The 17806-nt window shown below is 40.2% G+C and overlaps 1 protein-coding gene across 2 annotated transcripts in view; it reads right to left on the reverse strand.

Annotated features, from left to right (window-relative positions):
• Positions 1-17603, reverse strand: part of KIF6 (kinesin family member 6) — a 149877-nt gene extending 132274 nt beyond the window's left edge. For both annotated transcript variants that reach the window (XM_070734267.1, XM_070734266.1), the window contains exons 1-3: positions 17385-17603; positions 14893-15002; positions 9590-9664 (exon numbers count right to left, since the gene is read on the reverse strand). In XM_070734267.1, coding sequence (XP_070590368.1) covers positions 9590-9664; positions 14893-15002; positions 17385-17450 — 251 coding nt within the window. In that variant the 5' untranslated portion in view covers positions 17451-17603. The remainder of the gene's footprint in view (positions 1-9589; positions 9665-14892; positions 15003-17384) is intronic.
• Positions 17604-17806: the final 203 nt, after the last annotated feature.

Below are 17806 nucleotides of genomic sequence, written 5' to 3' on the forward strand. Positions count from 1 at the left end.
GAAGACTCTGATTCTATAGCGATGGACTGAGCACTTCCAATCCACATCTTCCATCAATAACAAGGTGATTGATAGAATGCTCCAGGTGGATATCAAGCACAGCTTGGACTCCCTACCATCAAAGACTGAAAGGCCATTACCCAGCTGTCCAGTGGCAAGGCCCCAGAATCTGATGCAATCTCAGCAGAGGTCTATAAGGATGGCACTGTGGTGCTTGTCAACAATCACACTCAGATATTCCAGTCTTTCTAGAATCAAGGATCCATTCCCCAGGAACTGAAAGAGGTGTCCATCATACAGCTCTACAAGAGGAAAGGGAATTGACATGTCTGTGACAATCATAGAGGAATACCACTGCTTCCCATGGCAGGCAAGATCCTTGCACAAATGTTGCTGAACTGTCTGACCACCTGGAACAGGGTTTATTACCCAAGGCACAGTGTGGTTTCTGCAAAGAAGCATGGCATTGTGGACAGGATTTTTGCAGGCTGACAGCTCCAAGAGAAGTGTCAAGAACAGAATCATGAATTATACACCACTTTCGTGGATCTCACTAAGGCTTTTGACACTATCAGTCATGAAGGTCTGTAGCACATCATGTCAAAATGTGGGTGCCCTGATAATTTCATTCTAATGGTATGTCAGTTCCACAACAGTATAACCAACCAAGTTCTGGATGACAGAAAAGCTTCAGACGCCTTTCCTATTACAAAAGGTGTCAAGCAAGGGAGTGTGTTGGCACCAACCTTTTTTGGCAGGTTTTCAGTCATGCTGTCAGATGCCTTCCAGAACAGTTCCTTGGGAACTGAAATGCAGGACCGATGGGAAACTGTTCAACCTGCGAAGACTCCAGGCTGTGCTTTGTGACCTCTTCTTTGTTGACAATTGTGCCCTGAATGCTAAATCAGAGCAGGAATGCAAGCCAGCGTGGACAAATTTGCAGCAGCATGCGAGAATTTTGGTCTCCTTATTTATTTATTTATTTATTTATTTATTTATTTATTTATTTATTTGTTGTACTTTATTTATTAATTGGATTTATTAACATAAAGAAGACTGAAGTGATGAGTCACTAGCTCCGAAAGCCAAATTACCAAGAGCCATCACAGTGAACGGACAAAAGCTGCAAGCAATGGACCAATTTCCATGTCTGTCTGTCTGTCTGTCTGTCTGTCTGTCTGTCTGTCTGTCTGTCTGTCTGTCTGTCTGTCTGTCTGTCTGTCTGTCTGTCTGTCTATCTATCTATCTATCTATCTATTGATTTGATTTTTTTAATGCTGTCCTTCTCCTTAGTCTCATGGCGACTTACAGCATGTTAGCAACAGCACTTTTTAACAGAGCCAGCATATTGCCCCCATAATTCTGGTCCCCATTTTACCCACCTCGGAAGGATGGAAGGCTGAGTCAATCTTGTTGGGGGCAATGTGCAGACTCTGTAAACAGCTTAGAAAGCACTGTGAAGGGGTATATAAGACTAAGTGCTCTAGCTATTTTTGGTATCTAGTGAACCCTTTTAAATGTGGTTAGTAAAATTTAAGTGATCTAAAATAGGCAGTAAATTAAAATCCCAATGCTAGTAAGAAATAACTAACTCAGAAATTTTAAGTTCTCCCAACCAAAGTACTGTACAACATAGAAAAAAGTTCAAAGATATACAAAAGGGGGGGAAATGAACACATTATGCCAGCAGTGTAATTCTATAATTAATGTCACATATGTTCCTTCTTTTATTGTTCTGCTATTGCTATGGATTTATTTTGTTGTAATTTACTTTCCATGCAATCATACAACAAATAGCTTTGGAATGCTACTGAGAAACTTCAGACATTTCTGCTTTGTCATTTTCCTGGAAATAGATCAGCAAAGCTCCTCCTTCCCTTACTGATACTTTTTTGTCTTCAGGAATATGTTCAGTTGATGAGCCGCCAAATTAATAATTAATCTGTTTTTGTAATCTTAAAAACCCTCCTGAGGAACTACACAATACCAAAATAACAACAATTAATTTTAACAAGGAATTTTGGCATATTTGAATATAAATAAAAACAGCCAAAATGTATTACAGTGATCCCCCGGGTATCGCGACCCCGATCATTGCGAAACGGCTATATCGCGAGTTTTCAACCTGGAAGTAACACCATCTGCACGCATGCGTAGATGGTGGAGTTTGCGTTCCGGCAGATCAGCTGCTGGGCGGCCGAAGGAACGTTCCCTGGGTCTTCCCGCCGGCATGGTGGGCTTCCTAGCACCCCCCAAACCCGGGTTGGGGGCTGGGGGGGTGGTGCTAGGAAGCTCCCATTGTTGGCGGAGACCTTTTAAAACACCCGCCCGGCTTCCAAACTGAGTCCTGAAGCCAAGCGCAGAAGTTCGCCTTTGGCGCTTGGCTTTAGGGCTCAGTTTGGAAGCCGCGCGGGTGTTTTAAAAGGTCTCCGCCAACAATGGGAGCTTCCTAGCACCCCCCGGAGCCCCCAACCCGGGTTTGGGGGGTGCTAGGAAGCTCCCCATGTTGGCAGCGACGTTTTAAAACACCCGCGCGGCTTCCAAACTGAGCCCTAAAGCCAAGCGCCAAAGGCGAACTTCTGCGCTTGGCTTCAGGACTCAGTTTGGAAGCCGCGCGAGTGTTTTAACAGGTCTCCGCCAACATGGGGAGCTTCCTAGCACCCCCCCCCCCCCGAGCCCCCAACCCGGGTTTGGGGGGTGCTAGGAAGCTCCCATTGTTGGCGGAGACCTTTTAAAACACTCGCGCGGCTTCCAAACTGAGTCCTGAAGCCAAGCGCCAAAGGCGAACTTCTGCGCTTGGCTTCAGGACTCAGTTTGGAAGCCGCGCGAGTGTTTTAACAGGTCTCCGCCAACATGGGGAGCTTCCTAGCACCCCCCCCAGCCCCCAACCCGGGTTTGGGGGGTGCTAGGAAGCTCCCATTGTTGGCGGAGACCTTTTAAAACACCCGAGCGGCTTCCAAACTGAGTCCTGAAGCCAAGCGCAGAAGTTCGCCTTTGGCGCTTGGCTTCAGGACTCAGTTTGGAAGCCGCGCGAGTGTTTTAAAAGGTCTCCGCCAACAATGGGATCTTCCTAGCACCCCCCCAAACCCGGGTTGGGGGCTCGGGGGGGGGGTGTGCTAGGAAGCTCCCCATGTTGGCGGAGACCTGTTAAAACACTCGCGCGGCTTCCAAACTGAGTCCTGAAGCCAAGCGCAGAAGTTCGCCTTTGGCGCTTGGCTTCAGGACTCAGTTTGGAAGCCGCGCGGGTGTTTTAAAAGGTCTCCGCCAACAATGGGAGCTTCCTAGCACCCCCCAAACCCGGGTTGGGGGCTCGGGGGGGTGCTAGGAAGCTCCCCATGTTGGCGGAGACCTGTTAAAACACTCGCGCGGCTTCCAAACTGAGTCCTGAAGCCAAGCGCAGAAGTTCGCCTTTGGCGCTTGGCTTCAGGACTCAGTTTGGAAGCCGCGCGGGTGTTTTAAAAGGTCTCCGCCAACAATGGGAGCTTCCTAGCACCCCCCAATCCCGGGTTGGGGGCTCGGGGGGGGGTGCTAGGAAGCTCCCCATGTTGGCAGAGACCTGTTAAAACACTCGCGCGGCTTCCAAACTGAGTCCTGAAGCCAAGCGCAGAAGTTCGCCTTTGGCGCTTGGCTTCAGGACTCAGCTTGGAAGCCGCGCGAGTGTTTTAAAAGGTCTCCGCCAACAATGGGAGCTTCCTAGCACCCCCCAAACCCGGGTTGGGGGCTCGGGGGGGTGCTAGGAAGCTCCCCATGTTGGCGGAGACCTGTTAAAACACTCGCGCGGCTTCCAAACTGAGTCCTGAAGCCAAGCGCAGAAGTTCGCCTTTGGCGCTTGGCTTCAGGACTCAGTTTGGAAGCCGCGCGGGTGTTTTAAAAGGTCTCCGCCAACAATGGGAGCTTCCTAGCACCCCCCAAACCCGGGTTGGGGGCTCGGGGGGGGTGCTAGGAAGCTCCCCATGTTGGCGGAGACCTGTTAAAACACTCGCGCGGCTTCCAAACTGAGTCCTGAAGCCAAGCGCAGAAGTTCGCCTTTGGCGCTTGGCTTCAGGACTCAGTTTGGAAGCCGCGCGAGTGTTTTAAAAGGTCTCCGCCAACAATGGGATCTTCCTAGCACCCCCCAAACCCGGGTTGGGGGCTCGGGGGGGGGGGTGCTAGGAAGCTTCCCATGTTGGCGGAGACCTGTTAAAACACTCGCGCGGCTTCCAAACTGAGTCCTGAAGCCAAGCGCAGAAGTTCGCCTTTGGCGCTTGGCTTTAGGGCTCAGTTTGGAAGCCGCGCGGGTGTTTTAAAACGTCGCTGCCAACATGGGGAGCTTCCTAGCACCCCCCAAACCCGGGTTGGGGGCTCGGGAGGGTGCTAGGAAGCTCCCCATGTTGGCGGAGACCTGTTAAAACACTCGTGCGGCTTCCAAACTGAGTCCTGAAGCCAAGCGCAGAAGTTCGCCTTTGGCGCTTGGCTTTAGGGCTCAGTTTGTAAGCCGCGCGGGTGTTTTAAAACCCCAATCTTCGGCTCCTCGCTGCTGCGGCAGAAGTAAAAACACCATCTGCGCATGCGCAGATGGTGTTTTTACTTCCGCAGCGCTACTTCGCGAAAACCCGATCATTGCGAGGGGTCCTGGAACGGAACCCTCGCAATGATCGGGGGATCACTGTATTAGCAAACACCACTACAATATGAAGGCAATGTAAATAAGATATTTTGAAATTATATGTGTACGTGATGATATTTTAAAATAGCACTTACAAAGCATTGTTGAGATAACAAGATATGTTGCAATAAAATCGAAATTACTAATAAGTGAACAATTTTACTATTAAAAAAAGAACAGAAGTTTGGAAACAATATAACAATTTCAGAAGTATGGACTAGCTGTTGCAACATTGTTCTTATAAAGTATGTGTTCTTTCTGAAGAAATGTTTGCATCCAAGAGAGTGAAAAGTCATATTTGGAAGAATCAGATATAAGAAGACCCTTGCATTCTCAAATATGAATACTAATAAGGGAGAATTTTTATAGCTGAGGGTTGAAATAAGGGATCCTTGGTGCTTTTTGAACTTCGTTATTTTCTTGCAGATATTTCATTACCCAAACTAGGCAATTTCATCAATGCTAAACCTAGATTGGGTGATGAAATATTTGCAAAAAAGCAACCAAGCTAAGAAAGCACCAAGGATCCCTCAATATGAACACTGAACAAAATAAAGAATTTAACTGAAAAATTAAAATGGTTTCAAATGATATTTGAGCTATCCATTTTTATGATTCTTACTGAGCTCAAAACAGCTATGTTCTGAATATGCTTTATTCAATCCACAGGAAAACAGGAGAAACTGTTCTCCAAATCCACAACTAGCTTGACTTCTTATTACAATAAAATGGGTTATGCTTCAAAAAACATGTAATTTGCACAGGATAAAAAGATTGGGCAGAGAGATATTTATCAAAGTGCACTTGAAAACTATTGTGTTGTACAAAACACTATCAGAAGCTTATTCCAGTGATTTCTATCTCTTTCATTTGACAAAATATATATCATAAGAATAGAAAGTATCCAAATGTCATAGAATGAAATGGGATTTCTGTCTCTAGGCATTCAAAGCTCTTCAGAGAAGACCATGGTCTTTGAATTGTTATCTGTTGATATAAAAAGCAAAAGTCATAAAATTCATTTTAGTTCTATCCTAATGGTATCAGTGTTATTTGAAATGCAATTTGTATAATTCTTAATTAAGATTATACTAAATATAAATTCATCAGAATAGTTTCTGAATTACATCCAAACTTGTATTCAGTTTATTCATACTGTCGGGTTTTTTACTTCCTAGACTGAGAAGAATAATGTATTTAGATTACTTTCCCTAATGCAAGCATAAATTATCTGCATATAATATCTGCAGTCATGACATAAGCCTAAGACTGAAAATCAGACTTGTCAGAGGTTACATCTTTTCTATCCTGCCCCAAGGAGTAGAGAATTGGTCTCTGACAGAAAACCACTTGAATAAACTAGAAGCATTTGAAATATAAATTTACAGGCGGCTATTACGTATACACTGGGTTAACAAAATCACAAATGAGGAGGCAATGAACCACCTGGGAAAGCAAAGGGAAATAATAAAATAATAAATAATAAAATGGTCACCTAACATCAAAAACATCATCAAAAAAGCACAACAAAGAATGTTCTTTCTGCGCCAGCTCAGGAAGCTCAAACTGCTCAAGGAGCTGCTGATTCAGTTCTACAGAGGAATCATTGAGTCTGTCATCTGCACCTCTATAACTGTCTGGTTTGGTGCTGCAACCCAACAGGACCGACACAGACTTCAGAGGATAATCAGAATTGCAGAAAAAACAATTGCTGCCAATCTGCCTTCCATTGAGGACCTGTATACTGCACGAGTCAAAAAGAGGGCGGGTAAAATATTTACTGACCCCTCACATCCTGGACACAAATTGTTTCAACTCCTACCCTCAAAACGTCACTACAGAGCACTGCACACCAAGACAACTAGACACAAGAACAGTTTTTTCCCAAAGGCCATCACTCTACTAAACAAATAATTCCCTCAACACTGTCAGACTTTCTACTAAATCTGCACTTCTATTCTACTAGTTTTTCTCATCATTCCTATCACCCATTTCCTCCCATGTTGACTGTATGACTGTAACTTGTTGTGTATATCCTAAGATTTTTATTAATATTGCTTCTTCATTGCTTATTTGACCCCTATGACAATCATTAAGTGTTGTACCACATGATTCTTGACAAATGTATATTTTATTTTATGTACGTTGAGAGCATATGCACCAAGACAAATTCCTTGTATGTCCAATCACACTTGGCCAATAAAAATTATATTCTATTCTATTCTATTAAAAAGCGAAAGAATGTTTTGGATGTGTGATGTGACATCCAGAGAAATACGGCATCCTTCACTTAATCCTCTAGGAAAAGATTGAAGGCAATGAGGTCCAGGCAGAAGAACATCATGGTTTAAAAACCTAAGGGACTGGTTTGGACAAAACTTAGCAGCACTTTTTCATTGTCAACATGATCGCCAGTGTCCAATGACTGGCTGATATGGCACAGAAAGAAGAAGAATTTGGGCATCTTCTAGTTTTATGAATTGAAATTCTCAGAATTCTATGACAAAATGATCATTGCTGAGCCTTCTGAGACTTGAAGTCCACACATCTGCAGTGTACCTCAAATATTTGGATAAGCAAAGAGGTGGAGGAGCAGTTATAGACAATCCTTACATCATCAAAAAAGTTATAATAAATGTGGCTATTTATACTTTATACTGCTTTTTAAAAAAGATTTTCTCAAGATGTTCAAGAACAACTACCAGGTAGCAAGTCATAAACTAATTTAAGCAATTTAAACGTTAGATTAACAAGTTTGAAGACTCAATATTACTGCAGATTTGAGAACAGCATGTCTCCAAAAGAGTTGTAGATGAATAATGGAAAGAGAGAAGCATGTCTCTTTCCTGCCCATAAGCAGCTTGGAGACATCTGGTTGGCTACACTGAAAAATAAAAATAGAGTGAACCTTGAACTGATGTTCTTATAAGATAGAGAATGGAGACAACAAAATAAGAAGTTTAATCTTTATTTCATTGACTATAGCAAGTCCTGGCTGTATCCTGCTGTATGCATTTAGATTGTGCCAGAAAAGACCATATTAAAGCTGATGAATGTATTAGAAAACCTGATTATTTTTCAGTGCCACTGTATCTTTGAATAGTACCACTATCACTAAATGAATTATTTTAAGTTGAGGTCTACCATACACACCATGCTAATGGCAATACAGTGGTACCTCGAGATACGAGTTTAATTCGTTCCGGACCTGGGCTCTTAAGTCGAGCAGCTCTTATCTCGAACGACTTTTCCCCATAGGAATTAATGTAAATAATTTTAATTGGTTCCAGCCCTCAAAAAACTCACAAAGTTAGTCTAAATTATGCAGAAAGACATGTTTTTAATGAAGAAATGTACATGTACATATAAATGAATAATGAAGTTTCTTTCACTTAACTTGTAAACTTTCTTAAACTTTTAAATTTACATATGTTCAACTTCTCTGCCACCCAATCCTGTAGGACAGAGGTCCCCAACCCTTTTTGCACCAGGGACCGGCTTTAAGCGATCAAGAGAGGAATGGGTGAATGAATGGACGGAGGGTGGGAAGGAAGGAAGGAAAGAGGGAAGGGACAGGAACAGAGGAAGGAAGCAAGGAAACTTATGAAAGGGGAGAGTAAGAGAGGAATGAGTGAAGGGAGGGAGGGAGGGAAGAAGGTGGGAAGGAGAAAGAAAAGAAGAAATAGAGGAAGGGAAGGTAAAAGAGAGAAAGAAAAAGAGCAAGAAAGAAAGCTGCAAGCACCCCCCCGAGCCCCCCAGGCCGGCTGCAACCTTTTAAAACATGCGCGCCGCTTCGCAGCTGTCTCCTGAAGCCGAACGCGGAAGTTAGCGTTTGGCTTCAGGAGACAGCTCCTTGGCGCTTGTATCTCGAATTTGGGCTTGTAAGTAGAACAAAAATATCTCTCCCCTCCCAGCTCTTATCTCGAGTTGTTCTTAAGTAGAGCAGCTCTTATGTCGGGGTTCCACTGTATAGAAAGAGATAACAGCTACAATCAAAACTGCAAATCCAAAGATTAATAATGTGAGAAAATAGGCTGTAGGAAAATTGAAAGTACTAAGATGGAAACCTTACAGAAAAGTTCTAAGGTCTGTTAGATGCACCAGTTGTTCCATCTAGAACATGCAAGATATATATAAAAGACACTATAAAATATTATATGTATATCAACAGACCAAAGTCCATCTTGTATGTAATCTTATATCTGATCAAAACTAGTTACAAACTCTAAGTTAAACAGACTTTCCTTTTTTTATCTCAAAATCTGTATTTAAGGAAATATTGTCTGAAAATGAGATGTAAGCATAATGGATTAATATACTTACCTTCCATTAATTTCATATCGTGTGAAGACACATTTCCCTTTAATTGTAAATGTGATTTGCAAGCGTGCATTTATCTTTTTTTTACATTTTCAATATATAAACCTAATATTTTCAAAAACCTTTTTGTATACAGAATTTACAACACTAACCTATATATTAAAGCACACACACTTTTTTGGAGTCAACCTTGACTTTTGATAACTATCTGGATAAATGCATGTAGATTTGTTAGCAATATTTTCAAAAGTTTAACATTGCTTCTTTCTAGAGTTGAGAAAGTTACTACTCCAAAATTTCCTAGCCAGCTTTGTGCAACCATAAAACTGGCTCTCACATACATACTATCATATACTACAATACATTATATTAGATTGTAGTCTGTTTCACTTGTGAATCTTGTTTTATTCAATTTAGACTCTATCAGGCTATTTATTTTTATTTTTAACAAAATGCATATCATTTTGAATCTCATCTGCCCTTTGCTATCAAATATTTACCAAAAAAAGGAACAAGAGAAACTATTCAATGAAGTCTACCATCCAATTAAAAAAAAGTTCATTATCACAAACTGGTTTAATTCATTAAAAAGATGAATGGATCATTAAAAAGAATCAAACTTACCATTCTGCAACTGGCTTGGCAATAGTTTCAAAAATGTCATCTTGTTTTGATCCCTGATCAAATACTTGCTGGAATCTGCAAATTATAAATTGGTCATGCAAAATCTTAAAACAATATTTGATTCATTACCTTTTCTAAAAATTTAAAGTAAATCCATGTTTACTATTTACATCATTGCTTTACATAATCCTGAGCAATTTTCTCCTGTAGCTTTTCCCACACTATGTTATTGTGCTACTGAATCCACAAAGGACTTTAAACACTACAGCTTACAAAATGTGTACAATAAAATATTGTGATAAAATGTTACTGCTTGGAAAAAGCAAACTGTACTTTACTACTGTCATGGGGATCAACATTTCCAAAGGCCCACACATGAGCATGTTTAAGAAACACTAATATAAAACATAATATATAAACAGTGCAAAATATTTTCAGTTTTCTTCTCTGGAATAGAAAGGCAGCTATCAAGGAACTTACTTTAACAGCAAGTCGAATACAGTGATACCTCATCTTATGAACTTAATTGGTTCTGGGACGAGGTTTGTAAGGTGAAAAGTTTGTAAGACGAAACAATGTTTCCCATAGGAATCAATGGAAAAGCGATTAATGTGTGCAAGCCCAAAACTCACCCCTTTTGCCAGCCGAAGCGCCTGTATTTGCGTTGCTGGGATTCCCCTGAGCCTCCCCTCCATGAGAAACCCCACCTCCGGACTTCCGTGTTTTTGAGATGCTGCAGGGGAATCCCAGCAGGGGAATCCCAGCAGCGCAAAAATGGGTGCTTCACTGGCAACAGAAGTCCGGAGGTGGGGTTTCCCAGTGAGGGGAGCCTCAGCGAAATTGCAGCACCACAAAAACACAGAAGTCCTCGAAACCCCACCTCCAGACTTCCATGTTTTTGTGATGCTGCGATTTTGCTGAGGCTCCCCTCACCCGAAAACCCCATGTCAGGACTTCTGTTGCCAGCAAAGCGCCTGTTTTTGCGCTGCTGGGATTCCCCTGCAGCATCACAAAAACATGGAAGTCTGGAGGTGGTGTTTCTCATGGAGGGGAGCCTCAGGGAAATCCCAGCAGCACAAAAATGGGCACTTTGCTGGCAACAAAAGTCCAGAGGCGGGGCATCCCAGTGGCGGCGGCTCGGGTTTGTAAGATGAAAATAGTTTGGAAGAAGAAGCAAAAAAATCTTAAACCCCGGGTTTATATCTCAAAAAGTTTGTATGATGAGGAGTTTGTAAGACGAGGTATCACTGTACTTTAAAAGTCTTGTACTTTATTTCCATAATTTAATATCAATAAATTATTGATGTTTTAGCATCTCCATAAACACTTCTTAATACATATTTAATTCTCTCTCTACTCTCCCATTAAAATAACTTATTTTGTTCAAGTACAAATGACTTAAAAGCATTCTGTTGCTTCACTACAGTGGACAAGAGTCCTGTGCTATATTAAAGACTAACTTATTTTATTTAATCACTAGGCACCTGTAGCTCCTTTCCACTTCACTAAAAATACTGATTTTTTTAAAAAATTAGTTGGGAAGGAGAGAGAGAAGAGGAAAAGAGGAATAGATGATGATGCTTATATTAAAATTTGGGCCACCAATATGATGTTCACAGAACCTTATTTCTTCCACGTAAAGGAAATGAAAATAAAATCAAAATTAATTTTCTTTTCTAGGAAGAAAGAATGAGACATATATCTCTTCTTTCCTGCCATAGAACCAAGTGAAAATAATTCAATTTTCACTGACAATAGTAATGAAATGGGGGAAAAGGAGGATATGAAGGGGAAGAAATCTGAATGTATAAGTATCACAGGGGTGGATACCAAATTACTTCGCTGCCCGTTTGCTCCCTCCCGCGCTACATAGGTGTGATTCATGGGTGTGTACGTGCTTTGTGCACATGCATTTGCAATAATGAATAATTCAGGAAAGCTTAAAAAATGATGGTGACTGCAAAGTGACTGCAAAGTGCCATAATTCAGTTTCTGCGCATGCTCAGAAGGGAAAAAAAAGGATTTTTTTTTTTAAATGAAAAGGTGATGGCGCCCATGGACCAGCACTGACCAATCTGGTTTGGTGATGTTATCATGACATCACCAGCAGGTCCAAACCAGGAGGAACCCACCACTGAAGTATCACCATGGGATGGAGATATGTGGACTGTGCAGGATCTCTCATGTCTGAGCCGTTCAAATAGAAAATTCCCTCCTTTAATTATAAATTGCCATATTTAAGGCCATGGTGTTTTAGGTCAAGGACATCCTCCTTTGAAATTTAATCTCTCCACTTCCTTGGTAAACTAGTCTTCAGAAAACTGCTGTTAGGTAACCATTTTAGGTCTTGAGATATGAACCTAGAAATTTGAAAGTCTCTACTGTTGATACTGCGTTATCTAACATTGCAAGAGGTGGTAGAATGGGAGACTTTCTCCTAAATCCACCACCATTTCTAGAGCTTCGAGTGTGTTCAGTTCCAGATTGTTCCGGTCACATCACAAGGTTAGTTGTTCAACCTCCCATCTGTGTGCGGTTTCATTGTTGCCTCAAATGAGACCAATCACGGTTGTATCATCGAGCAAACTTCAGTAGTTTAATAGATGGATAGTTTGAGATGCGGTCATTGGTATATAGAGAGAAATGGTGAGAGTACACAGCCTTGGGGGGGGGTTGTTACTAACGGTACAGGTATCTGATGTGATTTTGCCTAGCTTCACCTGCTGTATCCTGTCAGTTAGGAAGCTCGTGATCCACTTACAAGTGTGTTCAGGTATCACTAGCTGATTTAGTTTGGTTAGAAGAATGTCTGGTATTGAATGCTGAACCAAAGTCTAGAAAGAGGACCCTTGTGTAGGTCTTTTGAGATTCAAGATGTTGTAGGATGTAGTACAGAGCCATATTAACAGTAATGTACATACATACATACATACATACATACATACATACATACATACATACATACAAACATACATACATAAGGTTATGCACTAGCTGGTTAGAAGTTAATTTCTAAGCTACTAATATTGATGCTTCATACATTAAAAATCAGTATTTAATATTAACAAAATAGACTTCTGCTTGTTCAGTGAAACATGCTCTTCCTCTTGTTTAACTCACCTCCATTATCCCTACATTTTCTCTGGATGTTTTCTATGCTCTTCCTCTTGTTTAACTCACCTCCATTATCCCTACATTTTCTCTGGATGTTTTCTACCTCCTCCTCCTCAGTGATTAGGGTTGCCTGCTCTTTTCAAAAATAGTGGTATCTATGCAGAAAGCTCCCCCCCCCCCTTCAGACATTTATCCATTCCCCATTCCCTCACAAATATACTCATAGGCATTCAAGCTGGTCTTCCAGCTGTCTGGTTAAGTGTGCCACACCCTGGTATTTTCACTGTTGACACTGACTTCCAGAGGCAGCCTTGCCTCACCCAGTCTTTTGAGCTTAGAAAAGCAAATGTTAAGGCAAAGTGGGAGAGGGGCATGTAACGGGAAAGGTGAATGCTGGGAAGCAGAGATTGGAAGCTATTATAGGAGCGCAAAAATACTTATTCTGGTGGCATTTCTGAGTTTTGCTAAAAGCCCAGTAACAACTAGGAGAGGAACAACCACACTGAAGCAGCACCTCATCCCAATTAGTACAAAAATGTTTGGAAAAAGACAAAAACTGTATGTTATTTTGTAAAGACGTTGAGACGTTAGTTCAAATTAAATATAGTAAGAGAATAAGTATTAAAGGACTATTAGAGACATACTTATGTGGCAACACCACCTTGCAAAACCCAAAAGGGTGGAGTTGACCTAGAGGATAATAAATAGCTTGTTGTTGGGGAAGGTGATTGTTGCAATCAAATATTTTGTACAGATTTGCTTTGCTGCTATGCTGTGGTGTCTCTAGTCCTTGGATATCAAAGAACCCTCTCCAAGAGGATTCTGGGAAGGAAAGCAGAGTAATAAAGAATTTATATATATATATATTCTAACAGTAATTTCCATACCACTGTTACATATACAAAGTGGGCTACAAATAAACACATTTCATATCCAAATCCATCACGTTTGTTTTCCAATAAAGGTACATTGGATTGGACATTAAAAGATAGCTTTTCACAATCTTGTCTGTTTTGTCAAAGCCATAAGCACTATAATGTTGCTTCATCATCATCATCAAAGAAATAATAATGCTAACACTGAATTGGGGGAAAAAACAAAAAATATCTGAATGTAGTTACTTTAAGAAAAAAAGTTTTAAAATGGTGTAACAGAAACCTTATAAAGGAATTTTATATCTATTAATATATATCTATTATATCTATTGTTGGGTATGTAACACTATTTGGAACATATTTATAGGAAGGCAACATAATCAGAAGTATGACCTGTAAGAAAAAAATTCAAGGAATTGAACACCTGAAGAAAATAGTCTTCAGAAAAGCCAAGTAGGATGTTAGCCATTGACAGATATCTGAAGGGTTATTATGGACTGGTGAAAGAGAAAAAAGGTTTTTAGTTGGTCACATGAGAAGTATCTCCTGTTATTTGTATCAAAATTGACAAAACAGTCCATTCTGACAGGAGGATAGACTACATTACTGAACAGACTTTGTTTACAGGTGATCCTTGACTTACAACAGAAATGGAGTCCATAATTTCAACTGTAAGTTATATAAGGCACACCATCATGTGACTATGTCCAATTTTAAGGCCTTCTTTGTATTGGTTATTAAGCAAACACCTTAGACATAAATGCTACAGTTGTTTAGCAATCCCATTGTTTGCTATGGCATGTTTTTTGACTGTGGGAGAGGGGTGGAGAGGCTGCAAACATCTGGGCATGCAAACCATTGTCAAGTACCCAAATTGTGATCATGGGGGAAGATGGGTGGGGTGGGCATTAGAACCTCAAATCTAGGTCATAAGGTCTACATTTGGAGTCCAGCCATAAGTTGAGGACTGCTTGTAATGATTTTGTTCTATTTTATTCATTAAGAAGTAGAAATGTGAAGTAATGGATTTTCCTGTTATAAAAATCATAAACATGTAATATTCACTAACTTTTTATGTAAAGTATCAGATATCAACTTTGTATAGAGTGAAATTTAAACTTTATAACATTTGAATGTTTTAGAAATGTAAAACAATATTTTAAACATTCATAAATAAAAACAGTAAGAGTCATTTTGAAATGAGATGGGTGGCAAATAAAATTAATAAATAAATAAAACAAAAAGTTGGAACTATGTGATGAAATGATTAAACATTTTATAATAATGTGCAAGCAACCAAAGTATTAAACTTACTTAAACTTATAGCTTTCTCGTTTGTTATTGACAAATCCATCCGACAAATCATGTGGTACAATAATCTCCAGACCACACGCCGATGTCTCAATTTCATCAGTTGAATATATCTACAAAATACATGTAACCATTTGAAAATATTTCTTTTTTTTTTGAATTTTTTAAATTAAATATCTACATTAAAAATACACAACAAGAAATAACATAATAACAATATGTATACATAAGACAGATATGAAAAGAAAGGAAAGGGAAAAGGAAAGATAAGAAGATAAGAAAAAGAAAGAAAGAAAGAAAGAAATAAAGCATCCTGCTTTATACATAACATATTTGGTATCATTATTTACGATTTGCACTACCCGAAGGGAGGTGTAATTTACGTGCAGCTTACGACTAGTTTACAAAGGAAAATCTTCCTTTTAACAATTGTTATATATTTAATACATAAATACAATCTTATAATTTCTATTAATTAATGTAAACATTCCATTTATCCTTATGTTTAGATAGGATAATTTTAATAGAAATAGATGTGCAAGCAATTCTCATAACAGGTGTACAAGAGATTTAACTTTAAGTAAAATAATGCCTAAAATATAGGAATGAGTTAAATGCATATTATTCCATATAATTTACAGTAAAATGGCTAATTTGACATTTGCTAGAAGTAATCATTGCATTTCAGTAGTATATAATTTTGAGTAACTATGAATAAGATTCCAATTTTTATTTTATTTAGTCTCAATTTAGTTTAAACTGGGCAAGCAATTTTGAATGTAAGGCTGAAGAAAAATTAAATAACAAAGCTGCCTACCTATTGAAGTTAGTAAACAAAACAATTCCATTTCATCACACTTCAGAATCCCAACCCTAGGTTCTCTGGAGCAAAATGAATACAGAATCTATGCCTCTTTAAAGTATTTCTAACTTGATGACCTTCAGTACTTGTTATTCACTTAAGTCCAGTATCCCCCCCCCCCACCGCCTTTTCAGATACTAAGCAAATAAAACTGGTGGAAAAGATGGAATAATTATAAATATAGAGATATTATTTTCTCCTATCATTTTACAAGGTGGTCTCGAAGATAGTCTGTCCTGAAGCCATGTCATGCTTTAAAGGTAATGACCAACACCTTGAATTACGCCCAGAGATTAATCGGGAGCCAGTGCAGTCCACGAAGGATTGATGCAGTGTGGATGTACCTAGGTACACCCACAACAGCTCCTGTGGCTACATTCTGGATCAACTGTACTCTCTGAATGCTTTTGACACTATGGAGTCCGGTAATGAGTTCCACGCTTCAACTACTCGGTTACTGAAGTCATATTTTTTACAGTCAAGTTTGGAGCGGTTAATATTAAGTTTAAATCTGTTGTGTGCTCTTGTGTTGGTTTGGTTGAAGCTGAAGTAGTCGCTGACAGGCAGGATGTTGCAGCATATGATCTTGTGGGCAATACTTAGATCTTGTTTAAGGCGTCTTAATTCTAGGCTTTCTAGGCCCAGGATTGAAAGTAGTCTCGTAGGGTATTCTATTTTGAGTGGAGGAATGAAGGGTTCTTCTGGTGAAGTATCTTTGGACATTTTCAAGGGTGTTAATGTCTGAGATGCGATATGGGTTCCAAACAGATGAGCTGTATTCCAGAATCTGTCTGGCAAAAGTTTTGTAAGCTCTTGTAAGCAGTGTGAAATTGCCAGAGCAGAAGCTACCTAGGATTAGGTTTACAACTCTTGAAGCTTTCTTGGGTATGTTGTTGCAGTGGGCTTTGGCACTTAAATCTTTTGTTATTAGTATACCGAGGTCTTTAACCGAGTGGGGATTATCTATGATAATTTGATTATTTAGTTCGTATTTGAAGTTCAGATTCATGCTAGCTCAGGAATTCTGGGAGTTGAAGTCCACATGTCATAGAAGAGCCAACTTTGCCTACCCCTGTGTTAGGCCATGCTGGTTGGAAAATTCTGGCAGATGAAGTCCACCCATCTTTAAGATGCCAAGCTAAATTTTATTTATTTATTTATTTTATTTATTTATTTTGTCCAATACATAATGAGGGTTTTAGTGGGTATATATCTATATACACATAGTAAAATACATGATGATGGTTATGGAGGAGATACTCATAGTAAAATATATCTAAGAAATAATAGAAAAAGAAGATATAGTAATAGAACATATCAATGAAAGAATAGAAGAAGAGATATAGGAATAGAAGAAAGGTATAGGAGATATAGGAGAGCAATAGGACAGGGGACGGAAGGCACTCTAGTGCACTTGAACCCCGCTCTGCTCCACGCGCAGTCTCTATGTGTTGTTGCTCCCCCCTCCCTCAATATTTCAGCGTGTCAATGAGGATTCTCACTCATCCTGGTCATAGCTTTTAAAGCACTTTTGGGACAATATTTTCGGCACTTCTATACTGCCCTGGCTCTCACCCACTCTCCCCAACACCGTCTCCGGGCCCGACCTGATGGATCCTGTCGCTTCACCTACCCCGGGAGTCTGCCGCTTGCCCAAAGGTTTCACCCGGGCATAAATCTGGATCGTCTGCTTCACCATCTCCGCGAATCAAGTTCTTACGTGGTAAATAAATAAATAAATAAATCCAACGAGCGGGCGCAAGGCCGGCCCTAGCAACGGTAACTAATGAACACTACCCGTCGTACCTTGCGGTAAAGCGCCCGGTTGGGGAAACGCCCCCTCCCCGCGCGCGCACGTGGGAGCTGAGCGCCCTCAGTTAATTAGTTTGAATACTAAGTTGGGGAGCAGGGGCTGCTGAGTTTGCGGGGGTGGGTGGGTTGTTACTTAAAGAAACGTTTCGTTCTTTTTTGGTCACAAACAGCATGTCTTGTCATGGAAGGTGGGCGTCAATTTATTTATTTTTAATCGATGGACGCTGTCTTAGCGCTGAATAA

This window comes from Erythrolamprus reginae, chromosome 1 (assembly GCF_031021105.1).
Source record: "Erythrolamprus reginae isolate rEryReg1 chromosome 1, rEryReg1.hap1, whole genome shotgun sequence".
Lineage (NCBI taxonomy): Eukaryota > Metazoa > Chordata > Lepidosauria > Squamata > Dipsadidae > Erythrolamprus > Erythrolamprus reginae.